The sequence below is a fragment of the Acomys minous genome (assembly GCF_964271855.1).
Source record: "Acomys minous genome assembly, chromosome: 13".
In the NCBI taxonomy this organism is placed as follows: Eukaryota; Metazoa; Chordata; class Mammalia; order Rodentia; family Muridae; genus Acomys; species Acomys minous.
In genome coordinates this window covers 82,874,841-82,896,473 of record NC_140495.1, presented here as the reverse complement: position 1 = coordinate 82,896,473, position 21,633 = coordinate 82,874,841, and the positions used below count along the sequence as shown (strand labels likewise).

The window sequence follows — 21,633 nt, the reverse complement described above, 5'->3', positions numbered from 1 at the left end:
CCTTTTCTTGCTCAGGAAATATTTTTATTTCTCTCTCTCTCTCTCTCTCTCTCCCTCTTTCTCTCTCTCTCTCTCTCTCTCTCTCTCTCTCTCTCTCTGTGTGTGTGTGTATGTGTGTGTGTATCTTTGTGTGTCTTTGTTGACTGAAAACATGAGTTAAGAAACTTTGCCTATTTGTCCACAGTGAAGTATTCTGATGATTGCAGAGTATTGCCAGAAACACTTTGAATTCATTATGGTTTTTATTTTGAATTAACTTTTGAAATTGCATATTTGAAAACTTTTCTAAGTTTTTTGGTGACTCACATTCAGTTGTGTAAGGATATATAATTTAAGAATTTTGAGTACTGGTTTCTCAAGACATAGCTTAGCCATCAAGAGCACTAGCTGTTCTTCTGGAGGACCTAAGTTTAATTCCCAGCACCCACATTAGGTTCCTCACAGCTACCTATGACTTTAGCTCCAGAGTATCCCATGTGTTTGTCTTCTGTGCATACCAGCAGTCATATGCACATAACTACACACACACACACACACACACACACACACACACACACAGATTTGTGGGTTTTTTGTTGTTGTTATTGTTGTAGCTTGTAAGCTGAGTACTATACAGGTGTACTACTAAACTACATCCTCATCCTTAACTATCTGATTCTTTGAGTTCCATTATTTTAAATTGCATATACAAATGAGAACATGTAGATTTTGCTTTTCTTTTCATAGCTTATTTTTCTTAGCCTGTTTTCCATCCCCCTCTTAGTTTTTTTTTTTAAATTTATTTTTAATTTGTTTACTTTATATCCTGATTATAGTCTTCTCCCAATTCCACTCTCCCTCCTGCTCTATCATATTAAAACTACTAGAATTTTTTTCTGTTTTAGTTATGAAAATAATCCATTACATATGCATAATACATTTGTTCTCAGCCTTTCATCCATTGGTATATATTTAGCTTGACAAGATAACTTGGCAAATATTTTATGTGGAACTAGGAGTGCAGATATTTCTTTGATATATCAAATTTTAGTCAGTGTGAAGAAATAGAAGTTTTATTTTTTATTTTTGATAATGCTTTCTACATTTTTTATATTGACAGTATTATTTTACATTGCCATCAAACAATGGTCAGGGGTTTTATTCTTTGCATATTATCAATAATACTTCATAATTTTGCCTTTTTCAGACTATATATTGGGTCGTGTGTAGTGATATCTCACTTATTTTAGATACCTAACTGCTTAGAAGTATAAAGTACTTTATGTGTCTGTTAGTCACTGTGTGTCTTCTCCAGAGAAATGTCTGTTCAGACCTTTTGTGTATTAGAGTAATTTTTTTAAATGTATGGCTTTCACATATTTTTTTCTCATTCCATCAGTTCTCCCTGAACGTGTATTGATTCGTTTGTTGTACAGGATCTGTAAATTTTGTTTGGTGCTTTAAAATGGAACCCTCAGCCTTACACACATATTTCATGTGCTTACTTCTGTTAATCTGTATACTATGATGTCCATTTTTTAGTTTAGGTTGTTGACAGCACTGCAAGAGTCAAGTCTAAAAACAATCATTGCCCATGCCATTGTAACTTTTCTCATACATTTTCTTTTGGGGGCATTATATTAAAATTTGTCCATTAAAAAAGTTTTTTTTTAAAGATTTTGTGAAGTTTTTTTGTTTTGTTTTATCTAAAGGCCCAATTTTAATCTTTTCCTTAAAGATAACTGATGTTCCCAACACTCTTTATTTAAGAGACTATTATTTCCCCTATATTCTTTGTGCCATTGTCAAAAGCCAGATGCTTTCTTCTGCTGGTGATGTGTCTGTTTTTATACCAATATCATACCGCTTTAATTATTGTTGCTTTCTGGTATTGTTTGAAATCATTCCATATGATAAATGTAATGTTCCTCTTTTTTGCTTATGATTATCTTGTTTAGTTTGGCTATGTTGGGGCTAAATGGGATTTTCTATAGGTCCCATAGATGACACTGTGTGTTTTAATATGACGATTGCTTAATCCTAAAGATTTTTTAAGTAGTATTACAAAATTATCTTCCAATTCTGTTTTCATTTTCTGGCCAAATATAAAAGTAAATTTTCATGGAATTTGGTTTTTCCTTAATATAACAATTACATTTATCTCTACTCCGTAAATAGATTTTCAATTTCCTTCCCTCTTATTTTCCTACTTGGTATTTTGTTTTGGCTCGATCAGGACTTTTAAGGTCTTCCAGCAGTCTAGCTTAGGGAAGAGAGAAGAAAAAGTCTTTGTGGTTCTGCAGTACGGAGAATTGAGCAGGCAGTGAAGAGCTGGTTAAGGGAAACCAGCGTTTGCTTGAACAGCTAGAGGAACTTAGAAGTTTAGGAACTGAGGAGAAAGGAAATACTGGCTCAGACGTAAAACGTGGTGCAAACTGACAGGTCTGCTAGCCCAGGAGAACTTTATTTTCTTCTGCTTTCTGCTCCTTGAGCCAACTGCAGTATTTTATTTAAAATGAAATTCAGTTTTTACATTACAGTTTACATCATGATTTTCTCATCTTTTGCAATCAATAGAGCCTTTAAAAATTAACAAAGCAAAAAAACAATCTAATAAATCCAAACTGTTCTGTATAACCTACATAATAAGGTGTATAGCAATAATCAGTCAATTTCCAAGCAGTGGTCCACATGACCTGATTATTATTCCTTAAACAATACTCAGGGAAGATTATTATTATATTTCCCTGGGCTAAAGCCATTGTGTTTACATGATTTTCATAGTAATATTGCTTGAAACTAAATGTCCTTAACACAGAAAAAAACTTGAGTTTCTTCCAGTCCCAAACCAACAAGTGTGCTGTCCAGGCCTATGTAAACTATTTGTAATGCATGAGATTCCAAGCCCACCTTCTATTACTTTCAAAGTAGATTCTAGAGAAACAGGTTTTACTTTTCTACATCTAACTATATCTAACCAAGTACTGTTATATGAAAGTCCTAACTTCCTTTTCAAGCAGTTTTTTCCAGGCTGCACACAATAGTCAGAGCCAAGACTCTCTTATTGTCACAAGCCATCTTTCAACATTCTCTGTGGGAAAATTTCTGCTAGTGTGAATTTCATTAGGGCTGAGAAATAGAAAGAAAGGCAGTTTTAGGAGAAAAGGCAGAATTTAAAGGAGTTTTTAGGCAAAATTACACCTGGAACATACATAATATTTAAGGGCAGTGGTGAGCAGCTGGAGATCTTTGGAACTTTGTCATGCAAAGCCTCAACACCTGGGTGTCTAAAGAGCATGCTAGGCAGTCTGGGGTCTTTGGAACTGTGGCAAGCAAAGCCACTACAACTTGTTCTCATGTCTGTGACAAGGTCTCAATATTAATGTTTTAATTATCACATCTTTTCTGAGTTACTGTTAGTTTTCTTTCCTTGCATTAACTTATATGGCTATTATTCATCTTCCAAATTTTTAAATTGTGTTCAATTTGATCAGTGTTCTATTCTCTTAATGATTTAAAACCAGATATGCTTTTCTAATGGTTACTGGCCTAAACTGACTTTGAAACTACTTTACCCAGCTCAAACCCATACTAGTTCAGCTGGAAGTCTAAAGACAAAAGTGTCTGGAATTCTTAGGAGCATAGAAGCACTCGAGAGTGTTTATAACATTATCCCACATCACAGAAGATAACACTGACTATTCCTAGGAGGGCAGATCTGCACTTTCTCTTTTTGTGTGTTTCTATAACATGATGTGTTTTGGCTTGCATATTGATTTTACAGCAAATGTTTCTTATAGTAAATGTGCTGTTGCTCACTGTATTGATCAGCATAGTGAATTTGATTCTTCTGTGCATCCTGAATCATGAATTTTCCTAGTCTCCAGTGTGCGTGTGACTGTAGTGATGGGCTGATCTAGTACAAATGCTCCCTACCCACTTACACTGGCCATTACTGATTTCTTTAGGTTCAGGTTTATTGCTAATTATTCTGCATAGGACTTGATAATTTTGGGGTTTTTTTTTTTTAACTTAAAAACTTCTGTGACTATTAGCTCTTTTTCTAACTTATGAAAGAACACAAACTTGTGTTTCTTTTTCAGGAGTATCCTGTATATTTCTTCCTCAGTTACTTAATGCTTCAACAGAAATTAAAGAACAAATTATACTTCTCAGTTCATGAAGTATCATAAATTTTTACTTGACCATTGGCGAGTAGAAGTACATATGTACTCCTGAGTAATACGCTGCTGCCTAACTCATATTTTTACTTGATTGATACTTTCTAAAAATGAACAATTTAAATTATCTAGTCAAATTTTAATTCTTGTGGCTCTCTCACTTTTAATTTCCCAAGTGATTAGTATGCCTTTAAATAAAAGCATGAATTGTGTGTAATATAATTTAATTTTTCATATTCAGATGCCAAATACTTACTATATGTAATTCATGGACATATGAGGCAAAATGAGTATAACAGTTTTTATTGTTTTTCCATGATCATTGTATTATAACAATCAAACCTTATTTATTTTTGTCTCTGTGTATAGAACTTTCCCATGAAATAGACAAAAAATAAAATAAAATAAAATAAAACACAAAATTATTGAGCCAGCGGATTTTAATTTTGTTCCTGCACCCTATTTCAACAACAGAAATAAACTTAAGTCATGCAATTACGGAAAGGCAGAAAAATTTTCTTAGTCAAAAGTGTTGTTCTCTTCTTCCCTTGATGGCTAAGTGTCTCTAAGTATAAGAGCTTACTTGGTTGATTATATATTTATCCTTTATCCTGATTACTATCTGATGGTCAAATGGGAATATCTGGGATATCCCAAATTGGGATATCTGGAGGGTTTTCAGAGTGAGATCATGCACAGATGTGCACTCACTTTGTTCAGATTCTTGGTTGTTTTCTGGGTTCCAAAGAGGTTCTCCTGGTGCTAAAGAAAAAAGTGGAAAAGTCTTGAATCTAAGTCACCTGCACAACAAAAGAAAATTTTAAGTAAAAGTTATAAACTTTGAGTAAATTGTCTTAATTAATTAAATAGGGCCTGAAAATTCACTGTTCATTGATACCTAACTTAGCTCAACTGTAAGTATTGTCTGTACTTAGAGAAACTGCTGGCCCTCACTCACAGTGAGCCAACAGTGGATGGCTATGAAGTGCAGTACAGCTAAGATCTCAGAAAGAGGAAGCAGTAAGCTATGATAGTATGGATTACGTCAGATGTTACTGGTCTTTAAAGACTCCACTGGAAGATTACTTGCCATTTTCAGTAATTCTCTAAGCCTCTATGCTGTAGCCATTGAATTCAGAGAGGTTCCTGCCTCTGCCTCCCAGAGTGCTGGGATTACAGGTGTGTGCCTCTGTGCTGGGCTAACCATTATAACTTCTACATGAAATTATTTAAGTAAGTGAAAAAATTGAAACGTTTAGCTGTTAAAGGATGTCATGTGCTTGAGGGACTTCACGATTCTTGTTTGATCACCTCTTTTTCATCCTATCAATAACACAAGATCAATCATTGAGCAGAGCTGAGGTGAAATGTTTCACAGACCTCAAAACCTTTTAGAGAGGAGAATCTGGAACTATTTCTGGAGCTACTACTTAGGTTAAATATGTGTTCATTTTTCTTCTTTTTTTTTTCAGGTTTCCTGAAATGCAGTTTTTCCAACAAGAAAATGTGAGAAAAATTCTTACAGATGTTCTGTTCTGTTATGCTAGAGAAAATGAGCAGTTGCTTTATAAACAGGTAAAGAAAATATCTTAGAGGTGGTACCCTTTGACTCAGAATATCTCATACAGCTTGACGAGTGATAGAGCAATAATGCAACCTTTATTGTATCTGAAGTGGTGTTGATGATCTTAAAGCACTGCTTGTTGTCTGCAGAGATCAAAGAGCTCGTGTACTCAGATTCACGCTGCCCCTCTTTGTAGACAGGCTGTCTTCTGTGAGGTGTTCAGTCTTCCCTGTCAACTTTAGGGGTTCATAGATAAGTAGAATCATTGCAGCTATTTTTATAATAAAATGTTTCAAACTTGTCTATAAATATTGTTTTTAAGTGTAGCAGTTGTTAATATGTGACTTTATGTGGAAAGTACTCTAATCAAGTCTCCCATGCCTCTGAAGAATACCTATTGTAGAACTTGAGGAAGGTTCTGCAAAGTTTTCCAAGTTTATAGTTAGATTCTTTGGACACATGACTTTTGACTCATTTCATTACTAAACAATTATCACTAGTTCATTTTAATGTTTTGGAAATTGAAATCATTTAATATATAAATACAAAATTCATATTTAAGTTTATTGTGTTGCACTAAAGATGTATATATTCTGTACTTTATTTTTCCAAGTTTATGTAAAATGAGACTTCAAGCTAAATTCAAAACAATCACAAGTTACATTTAGTTGATGACTACAGAATTCTAGCTTAATGAAACAGAAAATAACTATGGAAAAGCCACTATTCAACTGAAAATAAACTCTACAAAGTTTTTAAGATGGCAAACCCAGATCACAGTTGTATTAAGTTCTTTGTTTGTAACTACTCTCTTTTTACCTTTTTGTTGTAAAGGTCCAGTAATCAAACCCAGAGCTTCTTACAAGCTAGGCTTTTAGTCTGCCTTGAGCCATACCCACTTTTGTCCCATATATTCATATTTGTTATACCCTATCAGTAACAGTTTAGAATTGAAAATTGAAAGTACACATTTCATTCAAATATCTACAGATAAATTTGGTGTAAGTTTATATAACTTGTATAAAGAAATGTATATCAACAACAACAGAAATAACAAAAAGTCTACACATACATGGAAACTAAACAACTCTCTACTTAATGACACCTGGGTTAGGGAAGAAATAAAGAAATGGAAGACTTCCTGAAATTCAACGAAAATGAAGGAACAACATACCCAAATTTGTGGGTTACATTGAAGTCAGTGCGAAGAGGAAAGGTCATAGCACTAAGTGCCTTTAAAAAGAAATTGGAAACATCCCACATAAGCAACTTAATGACACAGCTGGAAGCCCTAGGGGAAAAGAAAGAAACAGAAACACCCAAGAGGAGTAGACATCTGGAAATAATCAAACTCAGGGCTGAAATTAATAAATTAGAAACAAAGAGAATAGTCTATAGAATCAACAAAACCAAGAGCTGGTTCTTTGAGAAAATGAACAAGATAGACAAACCGTTAGCCAAACTAACTAAGAGGCAGAGAAACAGTATCCAAATCAACAAAATCAGAAATGAAAAGGGAAACATAACAGAAGACACTGAAGGAATATGAAGAATCATAAGATCCTACTTTGAAGGCATATGTGCCACAAAATTTGAAAATCTAAGGGAAATGAACGATTTTCTTAATCAATTCCATTTGCCAAAATTGAGTGAAGAACAGATAAACAAGCTAAATAATCCCATTTCCCTTATAGAAATAGAAGCAATCATTGATAGTCTCCCAACCAAAAAAAAGTCCAGGGCCAGATGGTTTCAGTGCAGAATTCTACCAGACCTTCAAGGATATGCTAATACCGATACTCTTCAAGCTATTTCAAAAGATAGAAATGGAAGCAGCATTACCAAATTCATTCTATGAGGCCATAGTCACATTGATACCTAAACCTCACAAAGACTCAATGAAGAAAGAGAATTTCAGACCAATTTCTCTTATGAACATCGATGCAAAAATACTCAATAAAATACTTGCAAAACGAATACAAGAGCACATCAAAGATATCATTCATCATGACCAGGTAGTCTTCATTCCAGGCATGCAGGGATGGTTTAATATACGGAAATCTATCAATATAATCCACCATATAAACAACCTGAAAATAAAACCACATGATCATCTCCTTAGATACAGAGAAAACATTTGATAAAAATCCAGTTTTGGAGAGATCAGGGATGTAAGGCACATACCTCAGCATAATAAAGGCTATATATAGAAATGCAATAGCCAAAATCAAATTAAATGGTGAGATACTCAAGGAAATTCCTCTAAAATCGGGAAACAAGGCAAGGCTATCCACTCTCTCCATATCTCTTCAGTATAGTACTGGAAGTTCTAGCCAGAGCAATAAGAAAACAAAAAGAGATCAAGGGGATCCAAATGGGAAAGGAGGAAGTCAAATTATCCCTATTTGCTGATGATATGATAGTATATAAAAATGATCCCCAAAATTCCACCAGAGAACTCCTACAGCTGATAAACACCTTCAGCAAATTGGCTGGATACAAAATTAACTCAAAAAAGTCAGTAGCCTTCTTATATACAAATGACAATCATGCAGAGGAAGAAATTAGGAAAACTACACCCTTCATCTTAGCCACAAGCAATATAAAATATCTAGGAATTGCTTTAACCAAGCAAGTGAAGGACTTGTTTGAAAAAAAATTCAAAACTCTGAAGAAAGAGATTGAAGATGACATGAGAAGATGGAATGATCTTCCTTGCTTGTGGATCGGGAGAATTAACATAGTAAAAATGGCCATCTTACCAAAAGCAATTTACAGATTCAATGCAATCTCTATCAAAATACCTACACAATTTTTTAAAGACATTGAAAGTGCAATTCTCAACTTCATATGGAAAAACAAAAAACCCAGAATAGCTAAAACAATCCTGGACAATAAAAGATCCTCCAGAGGAATCTTCATACCTGATCTCAAGCTGTAGTATAAAGCAAAAGTAATTCAAACAACATGGTACTGGCACAGCAATAGGCTGGTTGATCAGTGGAATCGAATTGAAGACCCAGATATGAACCCACACACATATGATCACTTGATTTTTGACAAAGAGGCCAGATTTATTCAATGGAAAAATAATAGCATCTTCAACAAATGGTGCTGGTCTAACTAGATGTCTACATGTAGAAAAATGCAGTTGGACCCATATTTGTCACCATGCACAGAACTCAAGTCCAAGTGGGTCAAAGACCTCAACATAAAACGAGAGACATTAAACTGGTTAGAAGAAAAAGTGGGGAAGAGCCTTGAACACATTGGCCCAGGAGACAACTTCCTGAACAGAACACCAAGAGCCCAGGCCTTAACGTCAACAAGTAATAAATGGGACCTCATGAGGCTGAGAAGCTTCTGTAAGGCAGGAGACACTGTCAACAGAACAAAGCAACAGCCTATAGACTAGGAAAAGTTCTTCACCTACCCTACATTTGACAAAGGTCTAATATCCAAAATATATAAAGAACTCAAGAAATTAAATGCCACCAAACCAAATAACCCAATTGAGAAATGGGGCTCAGAACTAAACAGAAAATTCTAAACAGAGAAATATCGAATGGCTGAGAAACACTTAAAGAAATGCTCAATGTCTTTAGTCATCAGAGAAATGTAAATCAAAACAACTCTTAGATTCCATCTTACAACCATCAGAATGGCTAAAATCAAAAACACAAGTGACCCACATGCAGGTGAGGATATGAAGAAAGAGGACCACTCCTTCATTGCTGGTAGGAATGCAAACTAGTACAGCCACTGTGGAAATCTATCTGGCACTATCTCAGAAAACTGGGAATAGGGCTTCCTCAAGACCTAGCTATTCCACTCCTTGGAATATACCCAGAAGATGCTCCAGCACGCAACAAGAACATTTGCTCAACTATGTTCATAGCAGCCTTATTCATAATAGCCAGAACACCGAAACAGCCTAAATGTCCCTCAGTAGAAGAATGTATAAATAATCTGTGGTACATTTACACTATGGAATACTACTCAGCTATTAAAAACAAGGAATTCCCAAAATTTGTGGACAAATGGATTGAGCTAGAAATGATCATAATGAGTGAGTTAACCCAGAAGCAGAAAGACTCAAATGGTGTATACTCACTTATATCTGGACACTAGCCCAAGGGGCATGTCCCATGAAAGTTTTCACTCACCAGGAAAGTGGAACAGAAGGCAGGACATCCTATTGGGACTCTAGATGAGAGAAGCATGGGAGAATGGGAAAATAGAAGGATCCAGAGGGTGCTAGAAACCTACAAGAAGAACATTATGATGGGTGGATCTGGGCCCAGAGGTCCTGCTCAAACTATGGCACCAGCCAAGGACAATACATGCAGTAAACTTTGACCCCTACCCAGATCTAGCCAATGGATAGGACATTCTCCACAGTTGAGTGGAGAGTGGGGTCTGACTTTCACACGAACTCTGGTTCCTCGTATTTTACCACGTTCCCTGGATGGGGAGGCCTGGTGGCACTCAGGAAGGATAGCAGGGTACCAAGAAGGAACTCTATACCCTATGAGCATGTACATGGGGAGGAGGTCCCCCTCAGTCACAGTCATAGGGGAGGGGAGTAGGGGAAATGGGAGGGAGGGAGGAATGGGCTAACAATTGAGATGTAATATGAATAAATTAATAAAATATATTAAAAATAAAAATAAAGAAAAGTATATATATTTTTGTAGTATTAAAACAGTAGCTGAACAAATAGCATGTTTTTCAACGTGAAAAGTTTAAATACATATTTCTTTTCTTTCTAAATTAATTTATGGTCTCAGTACTAATTTGAGATATGTATCTTATTAAAACTTGCCATAGTTATTTGGCATTTAATGCCTCAAAGATTACCATTGAGTTGAGCTTGCCCCAGATTATAGTACTTATTTTTGGGTCTTCCAGTTTTGTTCCACTGATGTCCATGTCTGGTTTTGTGCCATATCATGCTGTTTTTATTTACTTTAACTCCATGGTACAGCTTCAAGTGTAATGTAGTAATTTTTCTCATAATGCATTTCGCTGAGGCTTTCTTTGACTTTCTAAGGTTTTTTTGTGCTTTTATATACATTTTATGATTTTGTATTTTATTTATGTAAATAAGGACCTGGCTTTTTTGTTGACGATTACGCTGAAGATGTAAATTACTTTTGGTAGGTTAAGCATATTAACAGTATGAGTGCCACCAATATATGAGCATAAGAGTGGGTCCTTCCATCTTCTAGTGTCTTTTTCAGTGTCTTTCTTCAATTCTCTTTAGAAAAAGATGAAACTAAATCAATGAAGTCTTTAATAATGGAAACAAGTTCCAGCACAGAGAAAATAATATAACATCACGCTCCATCATTTTATGTATGTAGACCACTATATATGTAATACTAGATAGGAATGTGGGAGATTACTGTCTAAATCAGGTAAAGCAAGCCTATCAATTACTGAATATAAAAGTATTGAAATCTTATACCTGGGTCTCACTTTAAAAACTTAATTACCTCTTTGACATGTTAAATTCCTGTAGATTTTTTTCTTACAGAGAAATAATACCTTGATGTAGAAGGACTGAATATTTAGCTGTATCAAATTTAAGGGAAAAGCCTTCAGTTTTATCACAAGCTGTTAAAGCTATTATTTTGTACTAGGTGACACCCCGTTTAACACCGACCATATTGTTAATAGTTATGGGATTTTATTGAATTAATGAGACTGTTATCATGTAGTAGAATGTCTTGCTGAGTTAATTGAAATTGCAGAGATTATATAAATGGTATTAATGAACTTTGACTGCCTGATGTCGCAGCTTTAATAAAGACTGCTTGGTGGGCTAAATGAACACAGGCAGATAAAAGAGCAGGTTCAATTTTGTGAGCCTACAGGCTGTTGAAGAAAACTTTGTTACCTTGTTTACATGAGTGGGTTTCAAGTACGAATACTACTAAAGAGCTTTAAGGGTAAAGGCTGTAACTATGCAACAACACGGCGGAAGGTGCTGGGGAATATCGAAGTATTCATATTAAGTGGAATACTGTGTTTCTTTTTCAAAATTATAGCAAGTCAAATTGTGATTATACTTGATGGATCTTTGTCCTTTAAAGTTGTGTATATGTTTGTCATTTTCATTTACTTTTGTTTATCGTATTTTGTTTTTATTTTCTTTTCCCTATTTAAGCCAGTCCCTTGTTGTTTAAAATTATCATCAAGCTATGTCCTTTAACCACTTGCAAATAATAAACAAGTTTTACCAAACTAAATTTGAGGACAAATCTAATAATTCTTATTGCCTGGTGAGGTGTATCAGTAGTTAAGAGCATTTGCTGCTCTTGCAGGAGACCTGGGTCAGTTCCTAACTGTTTGTAACTTTAGTTCCAAGAGATCTGGTGCCCCTTTCTGGCTTCTGGTGCAAGTTACTCATATACATAAAATTAAAATAAATCTTTAAAAAAAAAACTAATAGTTTCTCCCTCCCACGTATTTGAAAATATTCCAGTAAGTTTCGTAGAACTTAAAAACTAAACTTATAAAGGATTCTCTTATGGTCTGGAAAAATGGCTCCGCAGCTAAGGTCACTGGAAGCCCTCCCAGAGGCCCTGAGGACGGTTCTCACCGTTGGCCATAGCAGCCCACAGCTCACCATAACTCCGGCTCTCTTCAGGCCTCTGTAGGTACCAGGCACATACTTGGTGTACAGACATATGTGCAGCCAAAACACATACACATACATATAATATTATTTTTCCAGAAAAGATTGTTGTATACTTTTATTGATTTGAGATATGATTTAATAATAATTTTTAAAAATATTTGGCTCAGCTTTTCAAGATATATATGATAACTGGTTGATAATTTAGTCAGTATACATATATTGAAGTATGCTGGGCTTTTAAAGGATGTAAGGTTTCATATATAATCATTCCACAGTATCCTTAGAGAAATGGCGCTAAGATATCATGTGTATTCCAAAATCCATGATCTTTTGTTTGAAAATGTGACATTTGCATATGACCTACATAAGTTCACCCATATACTTAATGAAACTTCTTATAATAACTCACACAGTACAAGTATCTGCAAAGAATTACTAAATTATATTTTTAGAAAAATAATTTTTTCAAGAACTAAGTTTAATGTAGATGGAATTCCTTTTAATTATTTTATACTATTCTTTGTGTATATATGGAGTTAACTAACTACACCGATTACCAGGCACACCTCCAGTATCTTCCTTTATACATGTACACTGAAGTGGTGCTATATATGCATGCCATTGCACACGGCTTTTTTACGTAGGTGTTGAGCCTCAAACTCGGGTCCTCATGTTTATGCAAGAAGAGCCTTACTGATTGACCCATCTCTTCAGCATCCCATTTGTGGTACTGCTTTCAGTCCACCAATGGTTCAGGCCACAGATGCACAACATTGATATACAGGACTGCATGCATATACGTACTTATTTCCACATATTTGTGTATGCACATACTATTTCATAACTTAGTCATTTTAATGCTCATTTTATTAATGTGTATCTCCTGCTAATGTATACACCCCTATTAAATTAGAAACCTGTCCATGTTGTTAATTACTGTGTCCCCAACATATGTGGCATTTGTCAAATTGTGATAACAAATGGCAAATTATATTTGAACAATTAGGCCATTCAGAGAGGAGTGCCATAGAAACCAAACACTCAACAATACTTAAAACATCATTGAAATCTCAACAATATTTTGAGAATTTCATACATGCATATTGTATTTACAGCATTGGCACCTCCCCCCCCAATCCAAATCCTCCTGTATCTCTCTCCACTCCTTTCAAGTGAACAATCTGTTCTTATTTAATTGTTATTGTTACACTATATACACATATCTATATGCACATATATACCAAATATCTTTTGTGTTGAGTGATGCTCCTCTCTATGTTTACAGTTGACTGTTGGGGATTGGATAAACTATAAAGGGACTCATTCCTAAAGAAAACGGATTCTCTTCTCTCCCATTGATTGCCTGTGTCTTCTCATCTGTGGGTGGGGGGCTTGTGAAGTTTCCTCTGTACACATTAACATGTCAAATGATACTTTGATTATGCATGCCTTATTTAGACAACCATATTGTTGAGATTTCAATGCTGCATCATTCTTGTTAGGTCTAGAAAACCCAGCATCCTGTCTTCCGGCTCTAGCAACCTTCTCACCCACTTTTCTAGTTGTTACCCAAGCCTTTGATATCAGGGTTGCATTGTGACATACCAAATGAGTTTATACACTCCCAGTAACTTAGTCTCTTAGTTTTCACCAGGTGTGATTCCCTGACTTCATCTCAGAAATGCAAAATCAAGCTTCCTTGATGATAGATCAGACCTACACTTACCTTTGCCTATAAGGATACATATTTTAATTCATTAGAAACTATTGGTTTAAGAAAGGGCAAAACTAGGATGTGTGACCCCTCCAACCATAGCTGGTTGGCTAGGTTCACAGTGCAAGGCATGAGTTGCTTCCTATTGAGGGGCCTTAAGTCCAATTAGACGAATATTGCTGATCTCCCAAGATAAACTTGGCACTATTGGATCTTTGGAGATATCTTGCCAGAGTGATCATTGTTGTAGTTTGTAGCTTCAAACTGGGAAGAACTATTGATTGCCTTTTTTTTTCTTCATATCTTGTACTTCCAGTAATATGACTGCTAATCCTAGAGATGTTTCCATGTCACTTTCATCTCAGTTTCTCTAAGTCTCCCTCCAGTGTGTGTGTGGGTTTTTGTTTTTTGTTCTGTTTTGTGTTGTTTTGGGGGTCTGTTTGTTTGGTTGGTTGGTTGTTTTTTAGTTGTTGTTGTTTTCTTTTGTCTTTTCGAGACAAGGTCTCTCTGTGTAATCTTGGCTGTCCTGGATTCACTTTGTAGACCAAGCTGTCCTCAAACTCACAGTGATCTCCTGCCTCTGCTGGGACTAAAGGTAGGCACCACCATGCCTGGCTGTGTGTGATGTTTTAAGCAGTACAACTTGCCTTCAAGTTCTCAGAGGCAGCTAAGACCAGTGGCAATAGTGTGTGCTCTTTGGGCAGTCTTTTGACTCCCCTGACAACAACTTGAAGGGAAAGTTTGCATATCTGCCACTGAGTTTTCTGTTAGATAATCTGTGGCCCTTGGGGAAAGCGTTATCCTTATTTACACACCCCCAGTTACATAATCATTTAATGTAAGCTTATACGATACTGCTTGTCTGTGGCCTTTTCAGACATCCATAATTTTATCTCTCCTCCCTGCACACAGTAACTGCCGCACACAGTAACTAACCCAGTTAAAGCCCCACACTTTCCCCCATTTCCCCCTTCACAACACTAAGTGTCTCCTACATCCCTCGCGAGAGGCTCTTCTCTCCCTCACCGCTCCCCCTTCGAAACTGTCTACTCTCCTGGCTGTTGTAGCTCATTACAGGCTGTACGCTTAAGTCAGAGAGTTTGGGACTAAGATCCACAAATTAGAAAGAAAGTGTGTCTTGGAGTCTGGCTTACTTCATTAAATATAATAAATATTTTCCTGTTTCTTTCATTTGCCTGCATATTTTATTATCCCATTTTTCTTTAAAACTCAATAGAATTTTATTGTGAATATGTACTGTATGTTCATATTCATCAGTTGAAGGACATTTAGATTGTTACCACTTCTTGGCTATTGTAAATAGGACAGCAATGACAATGGCTCAGAAAGTATCTGTTGAGTATGTGCCAAAGAGTAGGGTCACCCTGTCATGTGGTAGACCTCCTTTTAGAATTTTGAGAATTTTTCTGTTCTGATTTCCAGAGTGGCTGTAGCAGTTTGAAATTCCAAAAATTGTTTTCTTGATCTTAGCTACTTCAAATAGGGTTACATGAAATCTCAAAGTAATTTTAACTTGCTTTTCCCTAATTGCTAAGAATGTAAATCTCTTTTAACTTTTTTTTTTTTTTGGAATTTTTTTCTGTTAACTTTCTGCTTAGATCCATAGCCCTGTTTTTTTTTTTTTCTTGACTTTGTTTATTAAGCTGTTTATATATTCTAGACATTTATCCCCTCTCAGATGAAGAGCTGGCAAGTATCCCTAATCTCTGGCTTTCCTTTTCGCTCAGTGGATTGTTTCTTTACTGTAAAAATCTTTTAGTGTTATGAAGTCCCATTTGTCAATCACTGGCCTTGATTACTAAGCAATAGAACACTAGGTAGAAAGTCATTTTTTATACCTATATTTTGTCATGTACTGCCTGTCTTCTAGCAATTTAAGCATTTCAGGTTGCTATTTGTGCTCTTTGATAAGATTCAGAGTTGATTATTTTGTTGTTGTTGTTGTTGTTGTTGCTCTTGCAGGATGATAGACATTAGTGTTCTTTCATTCTTCTATGTGTGGCTATTCAGTTGTCCAGTTATTACAGCATTCTTACTTGCGTAGACCTAAATTCAGATCTACAGAAACCATGTCAATAGTAGCTGGCTGTGGAGGCCTTTTTATAATCCCAGCCTTGAAATACAGAGATGGGGATCCCCATTACAACCTAGCTACCATGACTAGCCATATCTTCAAGGCCTGGATTTAATTGAGAAATCCTCCACCAATGAATAAATGGAAGAGCAATTAAGATAGACTACTGATATGAAAATTAGACCTTTAAAATGTTCATGATGGAAAGAAACACACACACACACCACTGAGACAAATAAACTAATCAAATAAAAATTACTAACAAAGATTTTGAGTTCAGTCTCACTAGCAGTTAAAAAAAGCACTACTATGGAATTTGAGATTTTTTTAAATTATAAATATTAATGAAGATATGAAATGATGATTTCTATATTCTGCAGTAGGTTATACTCTCTAGATGTGCATATCAAGGGCCTTCTTAGGTATCACTACCCATAAGTTCTAATTTTAAAAAGTTGTCCTGAACAAACCATTAGAAATTGGCAACATGATCACCATGCAGCTACCTCTTGTCGTTTTTAAGTTTAGTGTTTATTTTGGTATTAGGCCAGTCTCTTTGCCTGGCTTCATTCTCGTTTTACTTTGCTTCTCTGAAACATTCAATATTGAGTACTTAAGTAGATAATGACTCTTTGTAATTAAAAATTTTGAGAACTATGCCTGAGTATTAATTATATTTATAGCATTTTCACCCCTCCTCTTTTTCCTTCACTTTTAAGCTATAACTCACTTGATTTTTGAGTGTTTCCCATGATGTTTTAAGTAAAACAATTTAGGTATGTATGGTAGTTTATTCCATATAACAAGTAAATAATGAATCACTGCTAGTATGTTACTAAATCATTTGATTTCAAGACTTCCCACAACTGATAAGTGGAGTCTGCTAAAGTGGTATCTGATTCTGTCTCTGTCTGTCTGTCTCTGTCTCTCTGTCTGTCTCTGTCTGTCTCTCTGTCTGTCTCTCTGTCTGTCTGTCTGTCTGTCTCTCTCTCTCTCTCTCACACACACACACACACACACGTGTCATGTGATCATGACTGACTTTCTAAGACAAGCACAACCCTACGTGACCACACAGAAGGCCATATGGGTCTGTCCTCACAGCACTGAAGCCTTCTCCCTTCCTACCAGCAAAACAATCTCTCATTTCTACTTGCATGGGCAGCAGTGGCAGTGCTGCTGCCGCTGCTGCTCCTCCTCCTCCTTCTCCTCCTCCTCCTTCCCCCTCTAAAGTTTACATTTTCTCTTGATTTAAAAAGAAAATCCTTATCTGTTGAGCAAAGAGGAAGTGGTAATTTGTTTACTCTAAGTGCTAGAAAGAATATAATCTGTATTTATGTGCCAAGTGTGGTACTTTATGCTTAAAAATTAAAATCAGTATTAATAAGGATAGTCAATAATTAACCTTTTTTAGGGATTTTGTTTTGTTTTGGGTATTTTGTTTTTGGGGTTTTTTGTTTGTTTTGTTTGCTTTTGGCATAGGGTTCTGTGGGCTTGGCTATCTTCGACTTGCTTTGTTGAAAAGTCTGGGTTTCGACTCACAGAGGTCCTCCTGCTTTGAGACTGCAGGCGTGTGCCACGGTGTCCGGCTTGTAACAACCTTCTTATGTATAAATAGCTGAAAAGATTTTAAAGCAAGAGTAGCAACTTAACATATTTGTATGTGCAAGCCTATTTGGGTGATCCACTGTTGAACATTAGTATAAAAGAAAATATTTTAACCTTATTGTTGACATACATGGAAAATGTCAAGTTTCTGATTAAACGTGTTTAAAATTATATTGAAAACTTCATTTTCTGTCATGCTTGCTAAAGATTGTTTCTCTTATTATCCAACATCCCTAGCTAGCTGACTTCAGCTCTTTCTAAATCTACGGCATCCTAATTTGGAGCCATTATATAATGAAAACATTGGGTGTAATTTCTTAGGTCTACAGTTCTTCATTGCCCTTAGTAAAAATCTTTACACTGTAGCTCATGATTATAATTTGCATAAGTGAAATTCATATTTATGAGTACAGATCTTGGAGCAACTGACAGGTGCAAGGTTGTCTACCATGCCAATTTATTGTTTGTCTTCTCACTTAAAAGATAGCTGTTCTCTATATTTTAAAGAAGAAATACATACTCTGGTTGAATTAGAATCAAATTCTAAAAGTAGATAGAACTCATTTTGGAGCAATCCACTTTGATGCTTTCCTATATAGCATGTACATCTTTATGGCAGATATTGACTAAATAAGTATTTACATGTTGAAGGTGTCATTAGACACTGTGGAAAAAGAACAAAAGCATTTGGCTTAGTTGATACCAGCTATTAGTAAACTTACGGTCTCTTTCCCATCATTTCTTCTGACACTGTGTTTCAGGGTATGCATGAGCTCCTAGCTCCTATCATCTTTACCCTTCACTGTGACCACCAAGCTTTTCTACATGCCAGCGAGTCTGCACAGCCCAGGCAAGTCTTTAATGAGTTTCTGTGTGCAAATTCGCATCCTTCACTGTGATCTTTTGTTATTTTAAATTTCAAAATTTTTCAGATTGAAAGTACTTTTAAGGTTTATATTCTGTGGACAGTTGACTATATTTCATGAGACTGATCACATTAACTTCTAATGCTGGTTTAGATAGAGGGAGAAGTTTGGCATGATGGACAGGTGGCTCAGAGGTTAAGACCTCTTTTAGAGGTCCTGAGTTAAGTTCTCAGCAACCACATGCTGACTAACAAACATCTGTAATGGAATCTGATGCTCTCTTCTGTCATGCAGGCATACATGTAGATAAATAAATCTCATATAAATAAATAAATCTAAAAATAAAAGGAGAGTAAAGCTAGGTGGTAATGGTGCAAACCTTTAATCCCAACACTCAGAAGGCAGAGACAGATGGTTTTCTGTGTTCAAGGCCAGCCTGGTCTATGGAGCACGTTTCCAGAATAACCAGGGCTACATAGAGAAACACTGCCTTTAAAAAGAAAAATCTTTTTTTTTTTTTTTTTTGGTCAAATGAAGACATAAAATTAATGAACCATAGAGGAAATTTTAGTTATAATTTTTTAAATGCTGATGATGGATAATGCCCAGATATGCCATGCTCTAAGTTTTCACTGTTAGTTTAATAACTTTCTGAGATACTTCCTCCCTACCAGCTTTGACTCAGCTTAGTTCATGAAAGGAGTAGTACTACCAAGGACCCTGGTATACTTTAGAATGGCTTTTCACATTTTTGAGACAGATTCAGTTATTCTTTTTTATAATTGACCTTATCTTTGGTAACAATTAAAATTTAGCTATCTAATTTAAAACTCCAGTGACGCAACCACGAAACATTTTATGGATGGTATTCCAATCTAGATGAGTATGCAGCGGGGGAAAGTGCTGATAGCTTGGCACATTTGTATGATCTTTCCTAGTCATAGATAGGCTTTCTGTTTTGCTGGACTCACACCCAAATTATATTAACTTTTGTCTATGAATTAGTACGAATTAGTAGTTGCATGATGTCTGTTTTTCTAATTTTATTGATGTCATCAAGTCTTGATGCAAGTAACTTATCTTTTAACTGCCTTGATTGACTCTATGGTCTAAGAATGAAACTGCTCTTGGGATCATGATTTCGTGCCAGTTTTGTATCTGGTACTCTTGTCACTGAAAGTAACTTCAGAATGAGCAGCTTTGCTGTTTTGGTTCATTACAATGTAGAACAGCCCTGAGTAGATTTGTTAAAGTTGCTATCAGTGACTGATGTTAAAATGAAATTATTTTTAAAAGCCAATAAAAAACATTTTGTTATTGCATGTTCAATCAATAACTATAATTTTTGTTTGTTTTGATGAAAAGTTGGTTATTATAAGATAATAAAATATTCTAGTAGAAACTTAGTCAAGGAATTTATTGTCACATTTTATATATGTCCTCCGAAATAATTAGATGATTACTTCATTGTGAGATAGCAAAGCAAATACCTTCTTTTTAATCTATATAATAAACAGGATTTTGTTTTTTACTGGAGTTGCACTTGGAAAAGGCTAACTTTTCAGTTTCATATTGTATGTGACTTAGCTTATGAATGTAGACTAAGACAGAAGCTACATTTACTGCAGTTATTAAGAAATTGCTCATTTTGATTGTTTGTAATTTTTTTTAAAGTGAGGAAATGAAAATTCTCTTGAACCCTGAGTATCTGGAGCATGATGCCTAGTAAGTGCTAAGACTACTGGATTTTTTTTCTTTTTTCTTTTTTTTATATTATCAGTACTTTAGTGGTGATTAAATATAACATTATTTTATTTATTTAATTTTTAGTGCAATGTTCTCACAACTTATGGAAACTGCTGAACCTTGGTTTTCTACTTTTGAGCATGATGGTCAAAAGGTAACCCTCATAGTACAGATGTTTTCATTACACTTGAGTTAACAAAGTCAGTAAATAGCAGCATATACCAGAACAGTTAGTTATTTCATTGTAATATCTAATCATTTTCATAATACAATCGGAAAATAGGACATAATAGTAAATCTATGTATCTATAACATATTCTAATAATATGGGTAGGTAAATAAACATAACATAAAGATTGCATATAAGTAAATAGAAACTTCTCCTTTATATACGCATTTTGTTCATGCAGTATTGCCAATTAATTATAAAATCATTATAAACTTTTTTGTCTGTCTGTAGGGATTCAGTGTGTAGCCTGTCTAGTCTGGAACACAGAGATCTGCCTGCTTCTGCCTCCTAAGTGTTGGGATTACAGATGTGGTTATTAAAAACCTTTCATTGTTCTCTTAGTAAGGTTTTTATGCATTATTAATTGAAGCACATTGATAAACATCTGTGTCAAGATAGCTTGACTTTCTTTTGCTAGTATATTATTTTTGAACTCATACATTTAATATTCATGTTCTTTAGTTTATTTTGCTTATTTTTATTGATGCTCTGTGCATGACTGAAATTATTCAGGGATAGCATTTGAGAACAGGATAAGACTTGAGAATTTTCCGTATTAAAAAGAAAGTCTGTACTTGAGCATTAGATTTAAGATCGATGGTAAACTAAGAATCACTAGGAAAAGTTGCTACAAATGCAAATATCAGAGTAATAAAAATTAAGGCTGATGGTCAAGGGAGGTCAGGCTTAAAATTTAAAGTAGTAAGAAAAGGAAGTGGAGTGAAGGCCCAACACAGATTTTAGTTTAATTACTTCTGTTTTAGAGTTTTAAAATATTTTCTCAGCTACTTAAATTAACAAAACAAGAGACAAAATATTTCCTGTTCTAAGATGATTTCCATTTTTCCTTCCGGTTTTGTGTAGTTTTGAGAGCTTAAACTATTTTCATTTAGAATTTCAGTTTTCACTGTGATAAGAAATACATTTTCATATAAGTGTTGCATTTATATGCAGTGGCCAGTCAGTCGCTTGCCACAGGCAGCTTGAAGGCTTCACTGCCTCCAG

The 21,633-nt window shown here is 35.2% G+C and overlaps 1 protein-coding gene across 14 annotated transcripts in view; it reads left to right on the top strand.

The window, feature by feature from the left end:
• TBC1D5 (TBC1 domain family member 5) overlaps positions 1 to 21,633 on the top strand; it is a 450,634-nt gene that overhangs the window by 213,040 nt on the left and 215,961 nt on the right. For all 14 annotated transcript variants that reach the window (XR_014773989.1, XM_084754672.1, XM_084754671.1 and 11 more), the window contains 4 exons: positions 5,633 to 5,735; positions 18,549 to 18,637; positions 20,328 to 20,378; positions 20,484 to 20,553. Coding sequence is in view for 13 of the 14 variants with exons in the window: in XM_084754672.1 (XP_084610798.1) it covers positions 5,633 to 5,735; positions 18,549 to 18,637; positions 20,328 to 20,378; positions 20,484 to 20,553 (313 nt within the window). In the remaining variant the exon portion in view is untranslated. The remainder of the gene's footprint in view (positions 1 to 5,632; positions 5,736 to 18,548; positions 18,638 to 20,327; positions 20,379 to 20,483; positions 20,554 to 21,633) is intronic.